At 39.3% G+C, this 27,500-nt stretch overlaps 2 protein-coding genes across 5 annotated transcripts in view; both read left to right on the forward strand.

The window, feature by feature from the left end:
• mid1 (midline 1) overlaps positions 1-9,807 on the forward strand; it is a 35,906-nt gene extending 26,099 nt beyond the window's left edge. For all 4 annotated transcript variants that reach the window (XM_057335535.1, XM_057335534.1, XM_057335533.1 and 1 more), the window contains 8 exons: positions 3,238-3,333; positions 3,915-4,022; positions 4,577-4,725; positions 4,879-5,006; positions 5,624-5,767; positions 7,173-7,334; positions 7,437-7,644; positions 7,750-9,807. In XM_057335535.1, coding sequence (XP_057191518.1) covers positions 3,238-3,333; positions 3,915-4,022; positions 4,577-4,725; positions 4,879-5,006; positions 5,624-5,767; positions 7,173-7,334; positions 7,437-7,644; positions 7,750-8,098 — 1,344 coding nt within the window. In that variant the 3' untranslated portion in view covers positions 8,099-9,807. The remainder of the gene's footprint in view (positions 1-3,237; positions 3,334-3,914; positions 4,023-4,576; positions 4,726-4,878; positions 5,007-5,623; positions 5,768-7,172; positions 7,335-7,436; positions 7,645-7,749) is intronic.
• A 557-nt stretch (positions 9,808-10,364) lies between these two features.
• Positions 10,365-24,741, forward strand: cog3 (component of oligomeric golgi complex 3). The gene is made up of 23 exons (XM_057335531.1): positions 10,365-10,691; positions 12,811-12,957; positions 13,244-13,305; positions 13,450-13,615; positions 13,760-13,834; positions 13,917-14,009; positions 14,190-14,315; positions 14,391-14,471; positions 14,608-14,651; positions 14,734-14,860; positions 17,086-17,177; positions 17,270-17,409; positions 17,576-17,736; positions 18,660-18,765; positions 18,850-18,956; positions 20,475-20,564; positions 21,425-21,545; positions 21,916-22,004; positions 22,100-22,234; positions 22,503-22,578; positions 22,671-22,798; positions 22,882-22,980; positions 23,631-24,741. Exons 1-23 carry the CDS (start codon positions 10,506-10,508, stop codon positions 23,655-23,657), a joined length of 2,478 nt encoding a protein of 825 aa, XP_057191514.1. The 5' UTR covers positions 10,365-10,505; the 3' UTR covers positions 23,658-24,741.
• Positions 24,742-27,500: the final 2,759 nt, after the last annotated feature.

The following is a 27,500-nucleotide window of genomic DNA, read 5'->3' on the forward strand; positions in this document are numbered from 1 at the left end:
CTCTCTCTCTCTCTCTCTCTCTCTCTGTCTCTCTCTCTCTCTCTGTCTCTCTCTCTCTCTCTCTCTCTCTCTCTCTCTCTCTCTCTCTCTCGCTCTCTCTCTCTCTCTCTCTCTCTCTCTCTCTCTCTCTCTCTCTCTCTCGCTCTCTGTCTCTCTCGCTCTCTCTCTCTCTCTCTCTCTCTCTCTCTCTCTCTCTCTCTCTCTCTCTCTCTCTCTCTCTCTCTCTCTCTCTCTCTCTCTCTCTCTCTCTCTGTCTCTCTCTCTCTCTCTCTCTCTCTCTCTCTGTCTCTCTCTCTCTCTCTCTCTCTCTGTCTCTCTCGTGTTTCTGAGCGATTCTTTGCAAATCTATAATACAACGCTAGTAGCCGCTGTTAATCAACAGCTGCCCCTTTAAGTCCGAAATTAAGTGAGTTTACAAAAGGACAAAATATCATTAAAAAAGACAAACACTCACATGCACACACGTGTCTGTCTATAGAGGTCTATAAAAAGCAATAAACAGTCTTTGAAATAAGCTCACTCCATTAACCTGTTTTTTCATGTAAGGGCGAGTTAGTTTTATCTTCTTCAAATCCATTTGCTGAGTTTGTGCCAACATTGTTTCCACAGATCATTTTAAAAGTAAACTTTCATCGTTGGACAGAAATATTGCGATATCACTTTTCCTGTGTGGTTACTAAGAAGTTGCCAAGATGTTTAAAGCGGTTGCTAGGGTGCCCTGTGTGGTTGCTTGGGCGGCGGTGTGTAAGGTGTTCTGACAGGTCCATCGCTAGACATAAAATATAAAGTACGCTGGATTGTCAAGTCAACATAATATAAATGAATCATACAGAGCGCTCCACCAAAGTACTGTAATTGATTTGGGAACACACACACACATACACATTCTTTTTTCTTTGGAAAATCATTGAGAAGGAATGAAATAGGAAGCCAGGCGTTTTCCCTCCGGCTGGACGGTGTGTTTAGTTCGGCACCTTTGGCTTGGAAAGACCCTTTTCCTTCCTGAGAGAATCAGAACGCTGGAACCGTCTGACACCACCGTCATCATTTCCAGCGATCAGATTTCACACCGACGCTTGAACTGTGAAAGCAGATTTTGTTCAGAGTGACACGTTTCACTGCAGTAATATCATGAGATCTGCAAAAAACCCACTTGAATGAGTAAACACTAAACCAGTTTAAAGACTGCAACACAAATGTTGTTGAAAGCAGCATCAACACCTCTCGTTGTGTTTTCTGGATGTGAATGATCTCAGAGTTTCTCAGAGAATCTGATCTGTGCTAACAATAGGAGCTCTTGTTCTCTCTCCACTTCTCTTTGGCTTTTAACACCTGAACATGGACGACATAAATGATTTAGTGAAGAGGATAAAAGCCTCTATTTCAGTGCAGACCCAAGCACTTAAAAAACCTCATGAAATGGCTTTTTAAAATAGCCAATAGCCTGTAGTTTATGTGACAGATGAAAGTTTTTCCTCTTGTCAGTAGTTTGTACGAAAGGAGCAGGGCGTTATGTTTTATTAGACAGAAATATGTGCAGGATGATGTCATCACTGTTACTGCTCTGTTTTCCTGAAACTACGAGTGGAGATTTTTAAAAAGTGTTTGTGTGCTTTAAAGATGATTCAAGTTTAAAGGTGTTTTATAGATATTCTTCTTTGTTCCTCAATAACCTTTGTCCATAATCTTCATGTTTTTAAAATGAAATGAAGCAGATTTTGTGGTAACACTTTACATTAAGGTACCCTTTATGAAGCCTTTATAAACGTGTTCATTAATGATTAATACGTCATTTACAAATGCATTATAAAGCAGTTATAACTGCATGAATAACAAGGGGATTAGCATAACACCCTACAGTCTCCTGTCCGACTGCCTATATTGCAAACAGCATCAAGATAATAATTAATCGAGTCAAATAAATAATGAATAAATACATTTATTAAGCATTTATAACATGTGAGTTAAAAGTGTCTCACTATTTGGCAGGTATTTCGTTAGAATCCCTCTTCTTATTCATGCAGTTATAACTGCTTTATAATGCATTTGTAAATGACTTAATCATTAATGAACACATTTATAAATGCTTTATAAAGGGTACCTTAATGTAAAGTGTTACCAGTTTTGTTTTGCATGTTTTATGTGGTTTGAATCCCAGATACAAACACGGACAGTGTCATCTGAAAAATTAATCTGGGATGTATTTTGTGTCAAATCGCAGAACCTGATTTTCATCTCATCATCTATTTATAGCATCTGCACACGTGCTTGCGTGTTCACGGTGGTCGTTTATCAACGCTTGAACTCATTCAGTTCTGTTTAACATGCGTGCACTTTCATTTTATTTTTAATAAATCATACAGTAAATATATCACACAGACCCATTCACTGGCCAGATAATAAAGATCTTTATAATTATTCTGGATTATTATGACCGCTTATTCATTCGACAAAAATGTGTCAACAGCTTCATCACAGTATAATGCACATTTTCTCTTTATAGCTTGTAGATCTGCGATACTAGTATATTGATTGCTGTAGGTCAAACAATACAAAACTGGATTCCAATAGTCTGAGACAACAATGACGTTCTTGCCATTTTTATAATTCAAATAAAAGGCATTTGATTATAAAATAGGAGGAAATATTTCTGATTCATGGCTATTTCTAGGTCACTGATCAAATATAAGTGAGTTAGTGACGGACGGTATTACGTAACGTCATACAAAAGATTTCTTCGGGTTCCACAGAAGCACAAAAGATGCTGTGGAAGATTCTCCAGTCACATTGGAGATCACGGATCGTCGGGTTTTGTTCTGTTCGAGCGCTGCTGTCATTAAAGCAAAAGAGAAATTGTAGATATTTTACTTAAAACTATTTGAATGAACCACTTTGTATTTGAAAAATGGTCAAATATCAGCATTTATAATGGAGACATAAGATGCAGATGGATTTGATCTACTTTTATAATTCCTAATCCGTGTCAGACGCTTTATCTCCTCTCCTCTCCTCTCTGTGGGTTTAGTGCTGGAGGGCCGTGGGGTCTGTCACATGACGTTTGATATAAGCATCAGTCTGGAAAATCTGTTCTTTGAACAGACGAGCTCAAGCCACCGGCCTCTTCTAACATCATTATGGATGTAGGATATTTTGTGTTTAGCTCTTCTGAAGGTGTTCTGTATTGACATTACAAAGTGATGCTTTTTGTAATCTTGTGGCTTTGTTGCTATTTTTCAGCACATGTTGGATTCCAACCTCAGCAATCTGATCAAGAGAAACAATGAGCTGGAAAACCTGATGGGAAAGTTGATCCAGACCTGTCAACATGTGGAGGTAAAGCCACGGACTGCTGCATTTAAATGTGAATCATTCATGTCTTTTTATATTTTATATTGACTGGATTTTTGATATGTTCTTTATAATGAAAATTTCCTCATGTGATTAAATGAACCTGTGCAATTAAAGTTGCTTTGTTACACCCTATACAGTTATATTACTTGATGGAACAATTATTTATTCTGGTTAATACTGTAATAACATTATTTCATTACCATTTATTTCTGTATTTTGAAAGGGACCATGTACATTATTTAACAATATACCCAAGTTAGCCTAAAAGGCATATTTTCATTGGCAGTCAATTAGCTTGATGTTAAAGTCCCAGTGAAATAAACAATTACAATGCCTATTTTTTCATGAAATATTGCAGCGTTTATTGTAAAATACTTTATCAATATGGGTCGTTCTCTTTTTTAAATTCGTGTGTCCTCATAATCTTTAGCTAAAATCTGAAAATACACTTCCTTCCTGTAGTGACTATCCATCTTTTATGACGTATGTTAGATGGCTTGGGCGGAGCATCCGTTAACTCCTCCCCTTCAACTGTCAGGCTGATTGATTTGTTTTGGTTTTAGCATAACGCATCTCATCAGGAGAGTAAACTGGTAGAGGAGTGTGACATTCTCATAAACATCGTACAGCAGAGAAGACAAATTATCAGCACCAAGATACGAGAAGGAAAGGTACCATCAAAATGACAACGTATTATCTAAAACTATTGTACATTATTATTAAATAAACACCAGGATGTTCAGTCTATGATTTCAACGAATGTTGAGCGTGAGCGGTTTAGTCATTGGTGATTGTGTTAATGTCGAGTTATTCTGCAATAGGAAAGAAACAAAGACTTAAGAGTTTTGCTCAAAGGAAACACTGTTTCCTTCCTGACCGCATATCAATGTCAAAGGCCACTTATACTCCAGCGAAACACTTCACAGAATGTATGTCTCTCATGATCTTAAAAACCTTTTGGATTAAAAGGTGTTTGGCTAAATTGACTATAAATGAACTATATAATAACTTACTATATATATAATATACTATAAAGAACGTTAGACATGTTTCCTTCGTTGTGAATTTCATTTACCAAAGTTTTATGTTGTGCACAATTAAAGCATATTGTGCTATTGAAAGCATATGAAAATACAGAAATGTGAATTTTGTTCGCAGACAAGATGTGATTTGTGAGTAGTTTGTTGGTCTGCTGTTATGTTTGTGAACTTGTGTTTGTCTGCAGGTGGTGCGCTTGAGAAAGCTGGCTCAACAGGTCGCTAACTGCAAACAGTTCTTGGAAAGATCATCATCTCTCATAACTCAAGCCGATCAGACTCTGAAAGAAACCGATCACGCACGCTTCCTACAGACGGCCAAGAGCATCGCTGAGAGGTGGGGACACCTGATGAAAACATCCCCACAGTAGTCTTTCTGTTTTATTACTGTCGTAGTTGTGGTGTAGACTACTTGCGTAAATTTTGAACGATTATGAAAAGCATTCTCTTTAATGTAATCGTTCTTACTGTGTCTGAAATGTGATTGTAGAGTCTCCATGGCAACAGCATCCTCTCAGGTCCTGATCCCGGAGATAAACCTGAACGACACGTTTGACGCACTCGCGCTGGACTTCTCCAGAGAGAAGAAGATGCTGGAGTGTCTGGATTATCTCACGGGTCGGACATGATCTGATTTATTTTCTTAAAGTTTTATCATCACAGTAGCACTGGTGACAGTTGTGGATTAATCTATTTGACAAACAGGACAGATGAGAAAGTAAGATGTGATTTCCGAGATTTTTATGCTGCCCACGTCATGTCCACAATTTACTAAAATAAGAACTAGCACACGTTATACATTGAAAATGATGTTTCTGCTTAACCAAATAGTTTGGAATGCAGAAAATCATTTAGGATAACTTTGGTTCATCATTGTTCTAAGATCATCTGAGCAAAACGTGGTAAATATTACACCAGATTCGTAAGTGGAGCGCATCTCCAGACGGCTCTGATTCCCTCAGGACGTGGTGTCAATGATTATTAGCACGGAGCTAATGGGTTTGAGAAGGCAAAGTCACTGTGGTTTCTTTTACTTACAAAGCTTTTTGTACTTCTTGTAGAGAAGGGTTGAAACATGTGTTTTCCCTACAACGCTTCTAGCTCGACTCTGTGTAGCAGTGTTCTGAAACGTGCGAGCGCTAAAATAATGTGCTTGTGTTTGTGTTCTGCAGATGCTTAAAGAAGCCTGGAGTCGTCCACACTAAAATGTTTGTGGAATATTTGTTTTGTCACAGCTCCAAACGCGCCCACCATCCGCGAGGAGCTGTGCACGGCGTCTCATGACACCATCACCGTCCACTGGACCTCAGAGGATGAATTCAGCATCGTTTCATATGAGCTTCAGTACACCATCTGCACCGGCCAGGCCAACGTCCTCAGTAAGTTCACTGAGAGAGAATCCAGTCCAGAGTCTGAACCCAAACTGATCCATGAGAGAGAAATCAAACGCGTTTGTGCCGTGATCAGATCAGACCTCCAGCACTGAGGCCTATTCTGACTCAAACATAAACATTCTCTCTGCAGAATCGTGTTAAACGTGTCGTCCAGTTCATTGAGCAGATTTAGTTTAAAGCTGGTTTGGGTGTTTAAGGCCGTATGAATATAGATGACAGAGCCGGCCAGAGGACCGCTGAAGACAGAAAGACTTACTGATTGAATAAGGTCACCACATTCTTACAAGAATACTGCAGTTCACTGACAAATGAAAATTCTCTTTAATATTTAATAACCATCATGATGCTTCCAAACAGTATGCTTTTATTTTTTCAGGGGAAAAATGTATTCTTCTAAAGTCATTTTATTTATTAAAACATAAGTTATACAGTTTTTCTGTAGCTCAATTCAGGGACGCATTGCTTTAGCACCATAAAGGTTATACGTTCAATCCCCAGGAAACACTTATGCTGATATTTATGTATCAAATATATAGATTAAATATAGTACAAGCCACTTTGAATAAAAGTGGCTGCCAAATGTAATTTTTTATTATTACAATTATTATTAAATTATCAAAATTATTATTAACATTATTAAATCATTTTTTATATATTGCACTATAAAAAAATCTGAGCTGATGTTTGTTAATTTTTTTTATTAAATATTGTAAAAGTCACTTTGGATAAAAGTGTCTACCAAAATGTAAAATTTTAAATATTTATTACAAAAATTAAAATGAAATTAAAATGTTTTGTGTTATTACACATTTAAAATTATATTATTGTTAAATTATTAGAGTTATTTTTTATTATTACAATTATTATTAAATTATCAAAATTATTAAATCATTCTTTGATATATTGCACTATAAAAAAAAATCTGAGCTGATATTCATGTTAAAAATATATAGATTTAATATATTACAAGTCACTTTGGATAAAAGTGTCTGCCAAAATGTAAAATTTGAATTTAAATTATTTATAACAAAGATTACAATTAAATTATGATATATTTTGTTTTATTATACATGTGAAATTATATTAATTTTAAATTATTACAGTTATCAAATTTTTAATAAATTATTAACATTATTAAATCATTATTTTTTATATATTGCACTATAAAAAAAATCAGAGCTAAACTTTTCAATTGACTGTTACATCAATTTTTTTATAAATTTATAAAATGTTTCACATCTTTTCAACAGGCGTTTGTAAAATGTACAAAAACTTGAAAAATGTAGATGCATCAATAGAAAATGAAAATGGAGAGGACATAATGTTTTTACAGTGTTCCCAGCCCTATTAGAAATACCCCCCCCCTTAATGTTTATTTGTGGTGCTGCAGGTCTTTGTAACTCCATGGAGAGCTGGATGATCGTGCCCAACATCAAACAGAACCATTACACCGTTCACGGCCTGCAGTGCGGAACCAAATACATCTTCATCGTGAAAGCCATGAACCAGGCCGGGAGTCGCAGCAGTCCACCCGGCAAACTCAAGACAAACAGTGAGTTTACTGTCTCATCTGTCACACCTGAAGAAGACAAACACACCTTTATTATCCCGAGACACTGTAGTGGAATGTTAATGGATCTGTTTGTGAATGCAGGCCAGCCATTTAAACTGGACCCCAAGTCGGCACACAGGAAGTTAAAGGTGTCACATGACAATCTGACCGTCGAACGGGACGAGGCCTCGTCCATGAAAAGTCACGCACAGGACCGCTTCGGCAGCTCTGGGAACTATGGAGTCACTGGAAACGTCTACATCGACAGCGGACGTCACTACTGGGAGGTTCTGATTGGAGGGAGCACATGGTAAAATCATGCTCTGCGTTTTGTTTAATTCAATAAAGTTCAAATTCAATCTTAACATTTCGAAAAACATGTAAGTGACAACACACACTTCTCTAATTCTTCAAGGTTTGCCATTGGCATCGCCTACAAGTCGGCCCCCAAACACGGATGGGTGGGCAAAGATTCTGCGTCGTGGGTGCTGTGTCGCTGCAACACCTCGTGGGCCGTGAGGCATAACGGCAAAGAGTTTCCGGTGGAGCCGTCTCCTCACATGCGGCGTCTGGGCGTTCTGCTGGACTACGACACCGGATCATTGGCTTTCTATGACGCCGCTGGCACGCAACACCTGCACACCTTCGACATCGCCTTCTCTCAGCCCATCTGTCCCGTCTTCAGCGTGTGGAACAAGTGCTTGACCGTCCTCACGGGTCTGCCCATCCCTGACCATCTGGAGGTCAGTGACCCTCAGGAATGAAGAGATGCGCCTTTACACCTGGACTTAACATCAGTCAGTACAACCTGAAGGACCGCCTACTCACCTGTCAATCAATCACTGCCCCGAAAACCACATACAGTAGTGGACAAAAGTCACTTACTCGTTTTAGCACTTTTAGAATAATAGTAAAGTCAGACTATGAGATGAGATAAGTATTGAAAAAATGATCTGCTTTTTTTGTCGCTATTCGCTCTAAATCAGTGGATTTTTAACATAAAACATGGCCTTTACAAACTGGTCATGTGACACATGTACATTCACCTTTTAAAATGTCTTATGTGGCTAGATCGACAATCAGTTTCGGCGACATTTTGATACGTTACGAATCTGCAGTAACACTGTGATGGATGCATTCATCTGAACTAAATCTCATGTGAGGTTCTTCACATGCTGTAAATAATCTGAATCGCCCAAATCTGAGGTGTAAAAAGACTCCATGAGAACTCTCCTGGTGTTAATCAAAGAAAATATCGTGTGCTTCACTTGCATTCCAGAATCAAGCACCTTGAATCATCCCTATTGATGTCGTCTGAACAGAATTATGAGTCTTTTTCTCCTGTCATGCACCTCGTGTCACTTTATGTGTGTGTTCTAAAGTGGTTTTATAAGAACCTCGTAAATTGAGCACAAACAAATTCTTCACGTCGAGTCGTCTGCACTCTCGTGATTTATTTGAGTGTTTTCTCGCTCTGCCACGGTGCTCATCTTCTCTTCCTGAACTTCCATTGGCTCTGTTCAGAATGGAACACTAACTTTACTGAATACTGGGTAGGATGTACTGTACACTGCCTGTTGTTTTGTTTGATAAATGGGATGTGAAACAAAGCATTCTTGCACGAAAACATACTTTGCTAGTAGTCTCATAAAAAGTGATCCTTTGTCATTTTTTGCATTTTTGAAGTTAGTATATAAATGTTTGCCCTTTAGCCATCCAATCAAATGAGTCAAGAAAGAGATCGTAGTTGATGTCACTTCCAGTTTTTCGTCACACTGTAAACGGAGGGTCAAGCACAATGCATTGTGGGATCCAGTATTCCAAGTACTGGGCGTTTTGGCGAATGTAAAAGGTCGTCTGGATACTCTACGCATAGATCAAAGTTGCATATACTTAATCTAAGTAGACAGTAGGTGTGTACTGTAGTGTGACAGTGGTGTGCTATTCTGAACACAGCCATATTGTACTTGCACTTTTTCTATCTAACCTTTGACCTTTTAACACTCCAAGAAAACTCTGACATACTATTCGACCTTTTTTGTTCGGTTTCATTTTCATTGTCCCCTTACATTGCTGTGCTTGTCATGACACATTAAATAAAAATGCCAAAGCCTGATTATGTATAAATGTAAATTCCGTGAAAATCTTCCCTTTGTCCTCAAGATGATTTATTGTCACAGATTTGTGCTGAAGAGAAGCACAAAGGTGCGAGCTAAACCTGCTTTCACTCACAACAATCAGCTCAATAATATAAGGAATTCATTACTTTGTTAGAAATGATTTGCAGATTAAATAGCACCTTTTACTGCACTTTATGCATGAGCTCATAGATTTTCATTTCATTTTAAAGTTCATTCAAAATGTGTTTTAAAACGTTTTATGTACAGTGATAGTTACGTTTTGTAATCCATTTTTATTTTCTGAATTGTGAATAATGCCCTGGTATGAAATAATAAAATAGTTTGTCCCGTTATTTGGGATTGCTTGTCTCTAAATATGATTGTCAAACCATTAAATAATATTAATTATGTATTTTATATATGAATATCCTTAAAAGGCAAAAATCTTGGCATTGCAGTTTCTCGACACCTCTTAGGCAAAAAACTATTTATTTTTTATTAAATTAAATGTATTATTTAATATTAGCATCGTTCGTTTTGTTATTATTTGTTGATGCAGTTTGACCTTTTTTCGTTTGCGGGCCGCAATTTTGGTTTGTGAAACAATGGCACCCCCAGTGGTGATGTCACACGTTATATCTCAGGCAGCCCACTATGAGTTGACCTGACCTCGTAAGAAAACCAACAAATTGTCCCTACTTATATATTTATTCACAAAACATCTTCTTTAAATGGTCCAGCATACATGAGAGCTCCTGTAATACTGTTTTAAAAGCATCAATGCACCTCGTAAAGTTCGCTGAGAATAATCTGACTGCAATCTACTCTAAATCTACTAAATACTCATTTTGATTTTTATTTGATTTTTATTCAAACTTAATATGTATACATGTACATATACATATACATATACATATATGTTAGACATATTTTGACACGTTTGCTTTCTTCATACTTCCCTTTGCGTCGTTTGTAAATCCGCTGTGTTGATTGGTTGTCTCCGGCTCCACTCCGCCCAACCCGGAAGCAGCTTCCGTTGTGATGACGTCGAATGTTGTTGGCAATGATGGCGTCGTCCACAGAGCAGTGTCTCTCAGAGCTCACTGAGAAGGAAACTCGGGAGAAACTGTCTCATTGGGACCGCCGAACCGAACCGATGGCGCCGTTAACCGACAAACAGACGGACTCGATCCTCGAGATTCGCGCAGCCGCAGAAGAGTCTCCGATTCCGCCTGAGGTGAGTGAAGTGAACTGTAGCTGCTGAGCTAACATCATATTACTTTTATCAACACACTTAACGTTACTGTACAACGAGTGTTTCCTTTATAGCGAACCTCAACATAAGTCTTGAGCCTCATCTAAGTGCTTAATTTGCACCATATGATCCATAAAATCTCCCAACATGCAATTTATCGCGATACCACGAAATCCTATTGTAATCGAGCTGGCTGCGATATGCAATGTGTCGATATATTTTTTAATGCGTAGCTTGTCCGTGAAGCACGTCTCTGGGATCAGTAGGAAATGCGGGACATTCTAAAACGCTTAACGTAAGTGGTCAAGGAAAACCAAGTTTCTGTCAAACCTTGCTTGTACTAAACACTTCTGCTGTCAAAAGAACGAGCTCTTGGTCCGCGGATAAAGTGAATAATGTCACGTTAAGCGTTTTAGAATGTCCCTCTTGTTCCGCGTCTAAACGGCAACGCCAATTAGCCTACTGACGTAATAGCCACGCGAGCATTCGTGCCACAAGAACGCGCTGTATCATCTCATTTATATTTCTGTCCCTTTTTATCAGAGCTTTTAGAAACTTTTGTGCTGTTTTGTTCTAGTTTGCTCCACAGGCTATTCAGCTCGATGTAGCAACACTGAAGCCAGGAGTTAGCAACGTTATTGCCTTTCAGCCTAATTTCTTAATATTGGTTTCAGACAGGGCATATAACTGGGTATAAAGAGTAGGCTACGCCACTTTTTAACACAGTTAAGTATTTTTGAAGTATTAATTACAACTAAAATTACAGAAATTTGTCGAAGCCACGTTAAGCTGGTTTCTCTTATAATGGACTTCTATGGTGAGAACGCTTAACGTGATTATTATTCACTTTATCCGCGGAACAAGAGCTCGTTCTTTTGACAGCAGAAGTGTTTAGTATAAGCAAGGTTTGACAGAAACTTGGTTTTCCTTGATCGCTGTTTAGGTATGTTGAGCGTTTTTCACGTTAAGCGTTTTAGAATGTCCCGGAAATGCTGCTCGAGCAGCGCGAGTTTGAGCCGCTTATAATGTGCATTTGAAAAATATTATAAATATACTTATTATCATAAAAATACCTGATGAGGCTTGAGCAACAGTGATAAAAAGATGTCCATAGGCATTTCCTAGATTCTAGAAGGTGTTATGGTCTTCTTCTGCAGTGCGTATTAGGAGTTTCCGCACGAGAGCGCCCTCTGGCTTTGGGGTGCAGCAGCATTTTCCCGTACTTCACTCAAAAGCTGTGCATAATGTACACGAACCAGTAGAGCAAACAACAACCTTTTATTAACAAAATCACACGAGCGTGTATTACTCTTACATTTGACAAACTTTTGTTCAGCTGAACACCTTTTTACTCAAAGATTTACTGGTAACTTTTCTAAATGTTATGAACAGGTGCAGGGACAAATACGTCTGTTCTTATTTTATTACGTTGAATAAATCTTTTCACGTGTATGTTTTATTATAATATAAAATATTAAAACATACATTATGAACAGTATATGTTTGCCTGCCTCTTTTTTTAAAAATCAAAATAAATGACACAAAACAAAAATGTTTTTTTACATGTAATGCAGTAAAGTGTCACTGAAGTGTTTCGTATTGAGGTCACTACACTGGAATTTAAGTCACAACCTCACGAAACTCATTTAAAGGGACAGTTCACCCAAAAATGAAAATGCTGTCATCATTTACTCAGCCCCAGGTTGTTCCAAACCTGAATACGTTTCGTTGTTTTGCTAAACACAAAGGAAGATATTGGGAAGAATGTCAGCAACCAAACACATCTCATCCCCCATTGACTCCCATAGTATTTATTTTCCCTACTATGGCAGTAAATGGGGGATGAGATCTGTTTGGTTACTGACATTCTTCCAAATATCTTCCTCTGTGTTCAGCGGAACAAAGAAATGTATAGAGGTTTGGAACAGCCTGAGGGTGAGTAAATGATGACAACAACAAAAAATGTTTGGGTGAACTGTCCCTTTAAGAAACTCGCTTTTAAAGCATCGGCACATTGCGACAGATTTGACCTCCTTATCATCATCCGTGTTGGATGGCTTGAGATTGAAGATGTTTAATAGTGTTGTGAATGTGTCTTCAGCTGCCCATCGAGGACATCTGCAGTCTGACCTCTCGCTCTCTGCGTTCGTCTTTCACCGCCACTCTCCCCGAGTCCACAGAGGAGGTTCTCCTGCACGGCTTTCAGATGCTGGAGCTGGGGAATGAGAGGATCCAGACGGCTCAGCAGGTCTGACATCGCGCAATGAATCCTTTGTGGACTTTGTCTAGTTGAGAGTTTTTCTTACGGTTTAACGTGATGCATGTCATTTTCGGGGTCTGTTTTAGTACCCTCCAAAATCCCAACATGCTCAGTGCCGTTTTCAATGATTCACGCTCAGTGTTTGTTGTGGCTTCAATTCAAACTACCGCGACACCACATTTATTACAACAACTGTTGTAGTTTAAGTTTGTGTGTTTGGTTGTATGTGACGAACGACGTTGTCATGTGACTAATGATCTTACCGGTTTGGCAGTTTTTCTCCTGGTTCTCAAAGCTCCAGGCTCATATGGATCAAGATGAAGCTTCTAAGTACAGGTGTGTGTGTGTGACGATGAACAACACAATACATTCATGTTGGTTGTAACCGTTTGCAGTGATCACGGTAAACGTAGTTCTACATACTGAATGTTCCACGTCCAGAACTAAATCAGATGTTTTGAATGGTGTCGTACCTGACAGGAAGACGCGGGATGTGTTGTACAGTTATCAGCAGCAGTGTGATGCTATCCTGACGGATGTGAACGTTGCTCTGGAGCATCTGGACTCTCTTCAGAAGCAGTATCTCTTTGTGTCCACTAAAACAGGAACGCTGCATGAGGCCTGTGAACAGCTGCTGAAGGAACAGGTACATTGCCATCAAATGCGCGACGTAAATATAACACAAAGTGGACTACAGGATCTCATGTGACCTGCACTTTTCACTGTAAAGAAATGGTTCAGACAAATGAATTACACTTCTGGGATTTTCTCTCTCTCTCTGCCGTCTCAGTCAGAGCTGGTGGATCTGGCGAGGAGCATCCAAGAGAAACTTTCATATTTTAACGAACTGGAGAATATAAACACGGTAAAGCTTTGCTACGGCAATGACAATCTGTTTGTCAGGTGTGATGTCTCCGTTGCAATCTCAGGGTTTTTTTTCTCCGCAGAAACTGAATTCCCCGACGTTATCTGTGAACAGCGAGGGATTTATTCCCATGCTTTCCAAGTTAGACGAATGTGTAGAATATGTTTCATCACATGTAAGCACAAATGTTCACACTTTATACAATATACCCGTCTTACCATAAAAATTATAACATTGGAAACAAATATATAGAGTTTCTGTGTGAAGTATTTCTTGCAGTAATTCATCTCCTGTAGCATTGTGCTCAACTCAGAGTTTTAATCACGTTCATCAGATTCTCTTCCTGTTTTTTCAGCCCAGTTTTAAAGACCATCCAGTCTATCTGACTAAATTTAAGCAGTGCCTGTCTAAAGCCATGCATCTAATGAAGAGTCACACGGTCAACACCCTGCGCAATCTCACCGCTCAGCTCACAAGGAGGGTACGCTTCAATAACACGCTAACGCTTTGCCGCTGTTTGTGTGGTGTGTTCATGTGTTGAATGTCATTTGAACAGGACCCGCTGGGCGCTCCAAACGTGGACAACGCCTTCACTCTCTACTACGTGAAGTTCAGAGCCGCGGCACCTAAAGTTAAAGTGAGTTGACATCACGTTCTGTTATCAGATTTACTCACTCCGTGCTGTGACACACAAAGAGAACTTTGAAGAACACGACATCAGTTCGTAGCGCTCAATAAAACATGTGTTGATGCGACATTTCTAAATGTTTCAGAGGCTGATCGAGCAGGTTGAGCAGCGTTCTGGAAAAATTCCCGAGTGAGTGACGGAGTGTCTCCAGCACATCATCAGAGCGCTGTTGTTGAACATCAGACGTCTGATTCTCAAACGTGTCTTTCAGGTACCAGCAGCTGTTGGATGAGATTCATCAGTGTTATCTGGACCAGCGAGAGATTCTGCTGGGACCCAGTATAAACTCCACCATGACCGACCTGACCAGCCAGAACAACAAAGACCACTGCGCTCTGGTATGTCACGCTCTGTGCCACCTGACCTGGGATCCCGGGGGCAGACGTCTCCGCTGTGGTGGATTCAGTTCTTTAGGTTACAGCAGGGCTGGGTATGGATTCTGATGTTCCGATTCGAGTCGATGATTTTAGATTTAAAACAAATCCTAGAGGTATTTCTGAAATAGATCAGTCAACATCAGGTTACAATGGAGAATTAAGAAAGAAATGAAGAGCCACAAACCTGTATATTAAACTTTATTTTTGGGTACACTTGGGTATATTGAAACAGAACGGTCACATGACTTGATCAAACAGGATCAGGTTATTTAACATGTAAGATGCATTTTGATGACTCACCCGCATCCGCCATGTTAATTAAGCAATGAATGAAGGATGCTCCCTGTTGTAGCATCCACCCGATGTAAAAGTGACATCTAGTGGATAGTAGTAGCAATAACGTTCACGTTAACGAATGTTCAGTGCTTGCAGAAATATGAAAGGAAATTGAAGTCACATTTTTTTGTCCCAGCCCTAGGTTACAGGCAAGAAACACGGCACATTTCAGAGCTCACGTGTTGCCAAGAGCAAGAACAGTCTTACAAAACAAAAACGTGTCATTTTCACTGCTTAAGGGGTGTGAAACCTTTTGTCCTGAATTACTCGCTCTGGAGTCGTTCCAAATGTGTATAAATGTCTTTGTTCTGATGAACACGGAGAAAGATATTGTAAAGAATGCTTGTAGCCAAACAGTTCTTGGACCCCATTGACTCCCATAGTATGGTAGTCAAAAATGCCCCAGGACTGTTTGCTGTCCTACATTCTTCAAAATATCTAATTTTGTGTTCAACAGAACAAAAAAAATGTAAAGCACCATCTTCAAAATAAAGGTGCTTCACTGCGATGCCATAGAAGAACCATTTTTGGTTCCACAAAGAACCATTCAGTCAAAGGCTCTTTAAAGAACCGTCTCTCTCTATAATCTAAAGAACCTTTTTTTCTCCACAAAGAACCTTTTGTGAAACAGACAGGTTAAAGGTTCTTTATGGAACCATAAGAACCATATGCAACCTTTTTTTTAAAGCGGCCCTAACACACGTGGTTTCTGCCATCTCATATTAATCTTGAGTACCTATAGAGTAGTATCGCATACGTCGTATCTTGGAAGAGTATTTAGTTTGATCACATTTATAAAAGAGAGAAACAGCTGTACGATTATTTCCGAAAGCATAGGGCGCGTGCGGGGGGGAGGGGTAGGCTGAACTAAAGCACGTGCGCACCCATTGCCAACAAAACACAGACATCAGTTTCACTCACCGCATGCGGTTCATGTCCGGCATCTTTTAGCGCTGGGACGGCTCCATATATCAGTTTCAAACCATCTCCAAATCCAGCGTTATATCACCGTTTATAGAACATTCATCACCCAAATGCAGTGAACAAACAAACACCTGAACTTCACTCTCTCTCTCTCTCCTGCACACAAGTGAAAGTGACGTCTGCGCATGCTCCTTCTCCTGCTCTCCTCTCCTTTCTGCCGCGTCGGCATGCCGCGTGATTTTCCGGGAGAATTGTCCAATAAGGGACTAAGAAAAATTGTTCCGAAACCTGTATGATCGCTGGGGGAGTGTATCGAGCACATACTGTAAATACAGCGTAATACGCCCAACTCGTTTTTGGACAAGTTGACCATGTTAAGCATGAGAAGACAGAACATGGTAAAGAAGTCAGAATGCACGACACACCGTTGCAGCACCCCTTTAAGGGAGCATGGGGTCCAAGGACTGTTTGGTTACAAGCATTCTTCGAAATGTCTTTCTCTGAGTTCACCAGAACAAAGACATTCATACAGATTTGGAACAACTCGAAGGCGAGTAAATGATGACCGAATTCTCATTTTTGGATGAACTGTCCCTTCAAGGGGAAGCCAAACCCATTTTTACAACTAATATTGGAATGAAATTATTTTCATGACACTGAGTATCATTAATAATCGCAGATTAAATCACTGTGACATTTATTCTACTGAATCTGCAGTGAACATTCAGAAATCAGGTTTTTGTTGAGATAAATCAATGATTTCAGCAACACACAGTGACGCACACGACTCTCATGAATCAGTTCTTTTGAACACATCACTTAACCAGCATGCATCTGAATAAGTCACTTTCTGCAAATGACACAGTTTACCGTCCGTCACGTGTGATGTCTTCATGTTGTTGAGCTAACGTCTGGTGTTGTAACAGGTTCGCAGTGGATGCTCGTTCATGGTTCACGTGTGTCAAGACGAGCAACAGCTTTACAACGAGTTCTTCTCTAAACCCACATCCAAACTAGAGTGAGTCCTGCAAACAACTTTCAGCTCAAATAAGAGATCTCGCAAGAATCTGTCGTGTGTGTAAATGTTGACATGAGGCCGATTTGTTCCAGTGAGCTGCTGGAGAAACTCTGTTTGTCTCTGTATGATGTTCTGAGACCTCGGATCATTCACGTGGTTCATCTGGAGACGCTCTCGGAGCTCTGTGGGATCCTGAAGAACGAGATGTTGGAGGACCACGTCCAGAACAGCGGTACTAAAACACTCCACACGTGATCTGAGCAAATGCATTTGCAGAAAACCCAGAAGGACTAGATTTAGATATCTGAAAGGTCCATGTCCATTTGTTTGGACTGGTAGCACGGACGTCAGTGATTTAGGTTGCTGGTAGAGATTTGTGATTGGTGGGATTGTTTCAGTGCTCCAGCTGGGAGCGTTTGATGCGGTGGTGAAGCAGATGCTGGAGGACGTGCAGGAGCGTCTGATGTACAGGACACACATCTACATACAGACAGACATCACCGGATACAATCCTGCACCTGGAGATCTGGCCTACCCTGAAAAACTGGAGATGATGGAGGTGGGCGGATCATTTAATAACGTTCTGATGGTCTCTAATGATGTGAAAGGGATAGTTCACCCTAAAGTCATTTATTCACCCTCATGTAATTTCATATCTCTATAGATTACTTTTTTCTGATGACCACAGAAGAAGATATTTGAAGGAATGTTAGCAACTTTCACAAGACCCAGTAGTAGGTGATGGTATCATCCTTCTGTAATAACAGTTTTTTTGTGGTTCTGTTGAACACAAAATGAGATATTTTCAAGAATTTAGGAAAACAAAGAGTTCTGGGGCACATTTATCCACCATTAATGTTTCCTGCTATGGTAGTCAATGATGTCCCGGAACTGAAAATGACTCGCATTCTTCCGAATATCTTTCTCGGTGTTCATTAGAGATGTAACGATTCACGATTCTGATCTCGCGGTGCGATTTAATCACGATTTTTTTACAGAATGATTGAGGAAAATTTTAAATGAACAACCGCCCTTTTATTATTTCTCTAATAAAAATATATTTTATGTCAAATAACAAAACTAAATTCCAAATCAAATCAAAAATAAATAATACAAAAGTCTCCTTAATATAAACAAACTAAGACTTTGTCTGTGCTTTTCCGAACGTTTACTTTTTTAAGAAATTTCTGCATATCCACGTTTACCAAGTTTGCAGAAAATCAGCGGCCCCTGCTGTTCAAAACATGTACTGCGATATTTATAACGTCTCAACTGACTTGAATCGTCACGTATTATAATCGATTTTCAACCGGCGCACGGTGAATCTCTACATCCCTAGTGTTCATCAGAGAAAAGTCATTTATAGAGGTATGAAATTACACGAGGGTGAGTAAATGACAACATCATTTTCATCTTTGGGTGAACTGTCCCTTTAAATGCCCGTTTGTGAGTGTGTTAATGTTGATGTTTGTTCTGTTGTAGAAAATCGCTCAGAGTCTGAAAGAGGAACAGATGAAGTTAACGTCCAACAGCGCTTTCTCGGACGTTCAGCTGGAAGGCTCGGAGAACAAGAAGCTTCTGCTCTCTGGTGTGTGAGACTGTAGAAGAGTTGTTGTGTTTAATCGCTTTTCTTTGTTGGAGTGTTCACCTGTAGCGTGTTTGTTGTGTGCAGATCCTCGATTGCAGAGCACAGTTTCTCCAGCGGATCTGCATGGCATGTGGTATCCGACTGTCAGACGAACTCTCGTGTGTCTGTCCAAACTCTATCGCTGTATAGACGTGAGTATAATCCATCACTGCTCACCTGTGATAATCATCTGCGCATGAATATGATCTGTCTGACAGCAGCAAGCTTCATGTCATTAATACTATCAGTGTTTTAAATATAACTTTACGAAGTTGTATGTTGCTAAAGACGTTTTTCGACTCCAAAACCACATTCGTCGTCAATTAAGTCACTGTAAAAAATCCAATTTGCAAAATGTTCTCCCTACAAAGATTAATAAGTAACTTGTGAGTTACAAGTAGTCAACTGACTAAACGAAATGAGCCTAAACATGTTTCTAACAAAGAGGATTTTGTTGACTGGACTTATGCGTCAGAAAGTTTGCACACAAGTTTGAGTATTCTGAACACTAGGGATGTAACGATTCACTCAGCTCACGATGCGATGCGATTCACGATTCTGATCTCACGATGCAATTTATTCACAATTTACTCACGATTTATTTTTACAAAATGAGTTGAAACAAATTAGAAATGAACAACGTCCCTTGCATTATTTCTTAAATGCTTCACGTTTCTTTGAATAATAAAATAATGTTTTATTTCAAATAACAAAACTAAACTGCAATTTTATAACAAATTAATAATAGAAAAAGTCTCTTTAATATAAACAAACTAATACTGTCTGAGCTTTTCTTGGATTTTTTTGCATTAAGAAATATCAGCATCCACGTTTAGGTTTGCAGTGAAAATAGCGGCCCCTGCTGTTCAAAAAATGTATTGCGATTCAGTTCACACCTCAACCGATTTGAATCGTCACTCATTATAACCGATTTTCAACCGGCTCACGGTGAATCGTTACATCCCTACTGAACAAACAATATAGCTCAAAAGTTCCCAAGATGCATTGCAGCATGTTCAGTTCTGTGTTTCTTTTCAAGATGAGTGTTTTAGTTCTTGCTGGCTAAATTTATGCTTTAATATGGTTGTTACTGTTAGTTATCGGTTGTGTTTCGAGTTTTTCTAATGAATGATGGTTTTTGATTGTTAGCGTGGTTGAGGTTTGTGTGCTCAATGCACGACACAACGACACGACCGGTGTTAATGCACTCGACACAGACTGTTTAAACAGTTATTTGATCAAAGTTTTGCTCTGTTTGAGGCAGACGACACATACAATCTATTTATGTTCAGCCAACAAAAAATATGTTGTTCTGTAGTTCATTGGGGACACTTGACTATGTTGTGACCACCGATGACTTAAACATAGTTTTTTAAATTGGGTGAACTTAATCTCAGGGGATTGCACGTCGTCAGAAAACAAATGTATAATACAATGCAATGTAAGTCGCTTTGGATAAAAGTGCATAAATGTAATGTAACTTCAGTCTGGGTTTGGTGAGATAACTCAAAAACGTGCTTGTGATTGGTCGCCTTATTATTTTAAGTTGAGTCGACTATTTTTTTGCAGCGCTTTCAAATGAGCAGCCAATATGTTGATACACCTTTAGGTTTGTTGCTTGATAAATGAATGAAGAGACTAGAGGAGTTGTTGTTGTCTGTGTCCTGTAGAGGGCGGTGTTTCAGGGTCTGTCACAGGAAGCTCTGTCAGCCTGCATCCAATCCCTGCTCAAAGCTTCTGATGTCATCAAGCAGAACAAGGTGAAGAGCACATGTACACACACAAATTCACTCATTTATACTCACTGCCTGTATTTACATCACATTATTATGCCTATTTGGTGGGTAACTGAGATTATTAGTTAAATTCTTAGCTCATTGTTTAGGCCCAGTTATATTGTTAGTTGTAAAGTATTTATACTGCATAAGATATAGATAATAATACTTAGATATCTGTCAAATGTAAAACACAGTGGTCTTGTGTCCGGATGACAATGAAGGACAAATGAAAGAATATTACAGTAAATATTACTATGTAATGTGGTCAGCCGTTATACAGTAAATCGGGGTGTTTTATAACGGCTTAGAACTCGGCTCAGCCAATCAGAATCAAGGACCAGAACCGACCCTTTTATAATATGATACACTCGCTGTGCCACTGTGAACCCTAACCATCACCTTTTTGTGACCTGAATCAACACGTAAGTAATTGAACCGTATTCTGGTGAATGCGTGTGTGTTCTTACAGATGTAAACAACAATGCTGGTCAAGAAACACTCCTGCTTACCTTTTTTTACACTACACAAACGTTCGAACAAAAAATAACCAGAACGTTTACAACTGATTCAAAATGTTAAAAGAGCATCTTTAAGACTCTCAAACCACAAAATGAACGTCTCAGCATTTCTTGATATTTCTTTATAACACACGTCTAGGCAAAAGTACAGCTCGTGTTCTCGTCTGGTGCCCCTGTGTGATCATTCTGAGTCATATCAGCAAACTATCCAAACACAACACTGAAGCAGAAGTTTTCTGGTGTCGGGTCAGATGTTCACAGACGTTCACGTTCATCTCCAGCAGGAGAATACTCTGTTAAACAGACGCTTGTGTTCCTCCACAGACTCCAATTGACGGACAGCTCTTTCTTATCAAACATCTGCTGATCATGCGAGAACAGATCGCACCCTTTCACGCTGACTTCGCCATCAAAGAGATTTCTCTGGATCTGAAGAAGACCAGAGGTGCGTGCGCTCCACACTTCACTCTTTAACTGACGGCTGTCTGCTGGTTTACACTGGATCCGATCATCACCCATAAAGATTTTACAGACAGAATCACAACTCTTATGATGTGGAAAGCTTGACCTTCAGTGGAATACAGGAATATTTATCATCCATGCTTTTTGGAATAAAATGTTTGGTTTTCAGTTTTAAGAGCATACAGATTTGACCACCCACACAAGTCAAATAAACCACGAATAACCTTTTTGTTTCGAATTTGACTGAATGTAGAAAGCCAAGGTGCAGGAAAATGCTGCGTTGTGTGTGTGTGTAATGTCACTGATGTAACACCAGATGGCAGAGTAACTTTTCTTTTTTGCTTCATTCGCAGAGGCTGCTTTCAAGATTTTCAACCCCATGACTGTGCCCAAATTCTTCCGTCTCAACAGTCATAACGCCATCCTTGAGTTTCTACTAGAGGTCATTTCAGCCTTTATTTATTCGTCTGATTGAGTTTGATTCTCTCTCCTGATTCCTGATGAATGATTCATGGTGTGTTAACGCTCTCTCCTCAGGGATCGCCGGAGATTAAAGAGCATTACATCGACTCAAAGAAGGATGTGGATCGACACCTGAAGGCTGGATGCGAGCAGTTCATCCAGCAGCGCACGCACATGTTTGTCGGCAGTCTGGAAGAGTTTCTCACCAAGGTGAAACACGCACACACACACACACACACACACACACACACACACACACACACACACACACACAGATTCTCTCCTGAGGGACAACAAAAAGTTAAGCACAAAGCTGGTGTAGATACAGATGAGTGTAGATGAATCTGTTTCTGTATGTTCAGTGTGATGGTTCTGTGTCAAGGGTCAGATGCAGTGCATTCATGTATGCGAGTAAATAATTGACACGTTTCAAACCCGTTAACACTCATGCCGGTGCTCATGGTTCTACTCTTCACAGGTGGACGCTCTGAGGACGATGGCCGTTCAAGGAGGACCGACATACAATCTCTCCCAGCAGCCCTGGGCTCAACCCGGTGAGTCCTGAACCCAAATGTTTCATGATCCCAAATCAGTCCGCTTTGTTTTCTACAACAGTGAGTTTTCATATTTCTGTTTTTGCTTTCAGCCAAAATTAATGACGTCGTGATGGCAACATATCGGATATTGAAAAACAAGCTGCCCGGCACGTTACAAAGCATGTCTTTATATCTGGCCAATAAAGACACAGAGTTTATCTTGTTTAAGCCGGTCAGGGTAAGTAACATTTCCTGATTTCTGTGATGTCATCGTCATGTGACAGAGATGAATGATGTGAACATTTCCACTCGGTCCGTCAGAACAACATCCAGCAGGTGTTTCAGCGACTGCATGCGTTACTGCAGGAGGAGTACAGCGGCGAGGACCTGCAGATCATCGCATGTCCTTCAATGGAACAGGTGCAGTTCTGCAAGATAATGACCACTTTAAAGTTATAATACACGCTATTATCTTGTTTTTGTTTTGACTGACATCAGAAGGTCGAGGATCTAGTCCCTGACATGTGAACTGATGATGAAGGGATACTTCACCCAAAAATGACAATTCTATCAGCCTTTAATCACCCTCAGAATGTTTCAAACCTGAATAAATGTATTTGTTCTGATGACCACAGAAGAAGATATTTGAAGGAATGTTAGCAACTTTCAGTTCTGGGTCATCATCCACTACCATAGTAGGAAGACATTATTGTCATTTTTTGTGGTTCTGTTGAACACAAAATGAGATATTTTCAAGAATTTAGTTAAACAAAGAGTTCTGGGGCACATTTATCCACCATTAATGTTTCCTGCTATGGTAGTCAATGATGTCCCGGAACTGAAAATGACTCGCAGTCTTCCGAATATCTTTCTCTGTCTTCATCAGAAAAAACAGAGGTATGAAATTACACGAGGGTGAGTGAATGAGGACTGCATTTTCATTTTTGGGTGAACTGTCCCTTTAATGGCACATCACACCTGCTGATGGTGTGTATTAAGCATGTGCTGCTGACCAATCAGGGTTAAGTATTGTTGACAGTAAAATTGGATTTTTTCTTCTTATCACACAGATCAATTTGTTGTTGTCTGTGAAGTAGCCCTGGACTCAAGTTCTTCCGTCCTCTGACCCGCGCTGGGAGACGAGCTCATCGTGTCGGCCTCGTCCCAAACCTCCCAGAAAGTTTATGAGACAAACAAGTCATCGACTTTGCCACCAAAGACAGTATGCTGGCCATTGGAGGCCTGAAGAGTTTCGAGATGCTTGATGGTTATTTTCTTCGGTTGTGGTTTTGGTACAGATTTAAATGACGTGAGGCAGAAGAGATCTCAGCTGATGGTGATGTGCTGGTGTTTGTCTTTGCATTCACCGCTACGCGCTGGAGCGGTGTGATGTCACACAGACAGGAGGCTTGCGGAAGGTTTAAAGAATAGATATTGACATGGGTGATTCTCTTTAAAGGTAAAGATGTGCAGGATATATTTATTATTATTATTAAGGAATGGTTTACCCAAAAAATAGAAATAGTCTTTATTTATTCTTTGTCATTCCAAACATCACACATCAGATTATACTTGCACTATATTCCATATATACAATAGTTTTGTGAGAGGAAAAGACTTCCCAATCTTCCTCTGAAGAAGCTTTTCCGTCAGTGTTTGGTTGAAAATGGCTCATTGGTGCCGGGAGAAGACCTACAGTTGTGTTTTGTGTCTCACGTGAAGCTTTAGAAGACTTGCCATGCAATGCTTTTCTTGTGTTTGTATTGTCTTTATGGATCCTGACAGATGTCGTGATGTGTTCTTTGTATAGATCGGTCTTTTAGCGAAAACAAAAGCGGCATTGGGTTTGGAATGACAGGAGTAAATATTGACAGGGTAAACGTGTCCTTTCTTTTCCCCGTATGCACTTGAAGCATCAGGCTAATGGATTTCTGCATTTTTCTCTTGATCATGGGACATTTGGATGTCTTGGGAGTTTAACTGTTGATAGTTTTCTCAGGACAAACGTCTTCATAACTACCAAAACTGGGAAGAAGATCGGTGAAGAATTGTCAAGTTTCACATATAATTCACTTCCTGTTTGGCATGAACGCTTTTCTATTTTGTACCTGAGTGAATGTGATCACTTCATGTAAATACTTTACTGACCTGAACTCAAGTAAAAAGCTCACGTTTTAATACCTTCTGCTTCATGTCTTCCATTGTAGTTTCTGAAACACACACGCACACTTTTCAAGCATTAGTATCAGAAACTGAAAGCGCTGATTTGGAAGTGAGATTTGAAAAAAACTGAAAAAACTGAAAAATGCGCTCTTTTAAAAACTGCATTAGAATGCTGCACGCGGAGCCGATATAAATCTTTTCTATCTCATTATGGGATGGCATTTTTCTTCCATAACTCAGCTGTCGGACTTTTCATCCAAAGATAAAGAACCGCAACAACAGAACAGAACTAACAAACGCTTCTGATTCTGATGTTTGTTTGTGATAGTGAAGTAAAATAGGATATACTATTAATAAGCAACAGTATAGTAAGAAAATAACTGCGGCTGATTTATGTGACTAATAATTCTTAAACACACAAACGACAATAAAACCAAGGATTTCATGTGAAGGGTCTTTAATTTCATCATGTGTCTCATGAAGGCTTGTCTGTGATATCTGTGTGAATCTACAAGAGAATGATTACTTTTCTTTTTTTAATGATGTTCTTTTATTAAAACGGGTTATGGATTTAAAGAAGCAGACAGTTTGACATTTAATTTACCTCACATTGTTTGCGTTACAGATATAAATTAGGCTCTGATTTAAAGGCATAGTTCACCCAAAAATCCTCATTATTTACTCACCCTCGAGTTCTTCCAAACCTGTATACATTTCTTTTATTCTGTTGAACAAAGAGAAAGATATTTGGAAGAATGTTAGCAATTTTCAGTTCTGGGACATCATTCCCTCCCATAGTAGAACATAAATAGTGTATATTTTTTGTACTGTTGAACAAAAAATTGGATATTTTGAAGAATTTAGGAAAGCAAACAGTTATGTGGCGCTTTTGACCTCCGTTGTCATTTTTCCAAATATGGTAGTCAATGATATCCCAGAAACGAAAATTGCTAACATTCTTCCAAATATCTTTGTGTTAATCAGAACAAAGAAATGTATTCAGGTTTGAAACAACTTGAGGGTGAGTAAAGGACAGAATTTTCATTTTTGGGTGAAGTGTCCCTTTAAATGTAGAGTTTCACCTCATAGACCCGATACAGATCTCAGAATATATATTATTGAACCTGTAAGTAAAGGCTCACAGCAGCTCATAACAGTTGTTTTACTCTTCTGAAAAAATATACAAATCTATTTTTCCGCACCTCAATGAACAGAGCTTTATTTTGCAGATCAGTCTCCTCTGTGCTGTTTTTGTTTGTCCACCTTTTAAAATGTTTTCCTAATATTTGATATTTAATATCTGATGAAGAGCCTGTGTGCTCGAAACGTCACGCGCCATGCGAAAGTCTTTAAAATAATAAAGTCTTTTTGATCTATTTTTGGAGCTTCGATATACTCTCTTGGTCGAGCACCCATTTGAGATTGATGTGCGTGTTTTTGTCCTCTCTTTACGTATTGAATTAAAATGTTCTATTATCTTTTTGCACAGGGATTTGTGATCTTTACTTTCTTTCTCCGAGCATACGAGCGGCTACAGAAGCGTCCTTCAGCTGCATTTACTTTAAATATATATATCACAATCAATCACTCTCTACATCTGATGCTCAGGATGCTTTTGGATTGAATGTCATTTTACTTTACACAAATGCACATGACATGACCTCTTTAAAGTCGTATGAATGTGATAAGATGTGATGTACAGAACAGACAGACGTGAGCGTTTGTCTTGCAGGCGTTTTGAGCTTTGAAAGTTTGTTTGTAGTGTATTGCATAGTGGATATCTTTTTCGGTTTCCGTGACTTTTCATATTTAATCTATTTTTTCCTTGCACTTTTACTGCGATGCCATAGAAGAGCTATCTTTTGGGTTCTAAGTCGAGTTCAGATAAAAATGCATCATTATACCCCCTATTCTACGATGTGTTTCCTATAAAGCGGCTTTGCAACAATGCAGAATTATGAAAAATGCTATAAATATATGTATATAATGAACCTTTTATCTCAGAAGATGGAGATGTTGTTCCCTGGTGATTTGACCACTTTGATGTTTGACACCTTTGTTTACAGGCTGGATATTTCCATCAGAAAATGCAAATGCAGGTTATAAATGCTGATTCTCGGTGGATGTCGCACACGCGCTGGCGTTCGGAGGAGTGTGTTGTGATGGTTGATGAGCGATTGAATGTGTTGTCTCTCTCACCTTCACAGTGATGTGGACCAGCTGTTCCTGCGTCACCTGGGTTTTGTGTTGCAGCTGTCGCCTCTTGCGTGCGCTTGCATGGGGCCGAGCCTCAGGCAGATACACTGACACGTCTGAACCCGAGGGCTCTGTGATCTCACGGGCCATCTTCTGGGCATTTCCATGCATGCAGAATGAAACGTTAGAATGTTGCTGAATGACCGCATGGCTAATTCAAATTTGTGCCAGATTAATTCTGGCATCTGCTTTAAACATTCACAATGCTTCACATTACAGTACAGTCAGAACTAAATCAAATCTCATTTGCTTTCTTTACAACTCGTAAGTGCAGTTTGTCTCATCAGTCGAAGTTGTTATTTGCTGAAGGTAAAGATGTGCATGTAACCTTTGTCTTTTCTCTAACATTCGTTCAAATGTCTTTTTTATGCTCCCAGAAGTCAGAATATCAAGCAGGTTTAGAAAGACTTGAGTGTGAGTAAACCATTATAAAATCTTCATATTTCAATTTGGAGATGAAGAGTTGATTTCAGGATTTTTCTGTTTGTTTAGGCTTTCAGCTTGCGTGTCAAACCCAATAC

Source organism: Triplophysa rosa, linkage group LG6, assembly GCF_024868665.1.
Source record: "Triplophysa rosa linkage group LG6, Trosa_1v2, whole genome shotgun sequence".
NCBI classification, from domain to species: domain Eukaryota; kingdom Metazoa; phylum Chordata; class Actinopteri; order Cypriniformes; family Nemacheilidae; genus Triplophysa; species Triplophysa rosa.

Excerpts from the sequence above, each read along its gene's own strand:
- cog3 (XM_057335531.1), top strand. The coding sequence starts at position 10,506 with ATGTTGTTGGCAATGATGGCGTCGTCCACAGAGCAGTGTCTCTCAGAG. Across the intron at positions 13,616-13,759 it reads AACAGCTGCTGAAGGAACAG|TCAGAGCTGGTGGATCTGGC; the intron begins GTACATTGCCAT and ends CTGCCGTCTCAG. Across the intron at positions 14,316-14,390 it reads CCGCTCAGCTCACAAGGAGG|GACCCGCTGGGCGCTCCAAA; the intron begins GTACGCTTCAAT and ends TCATTTGAACAG.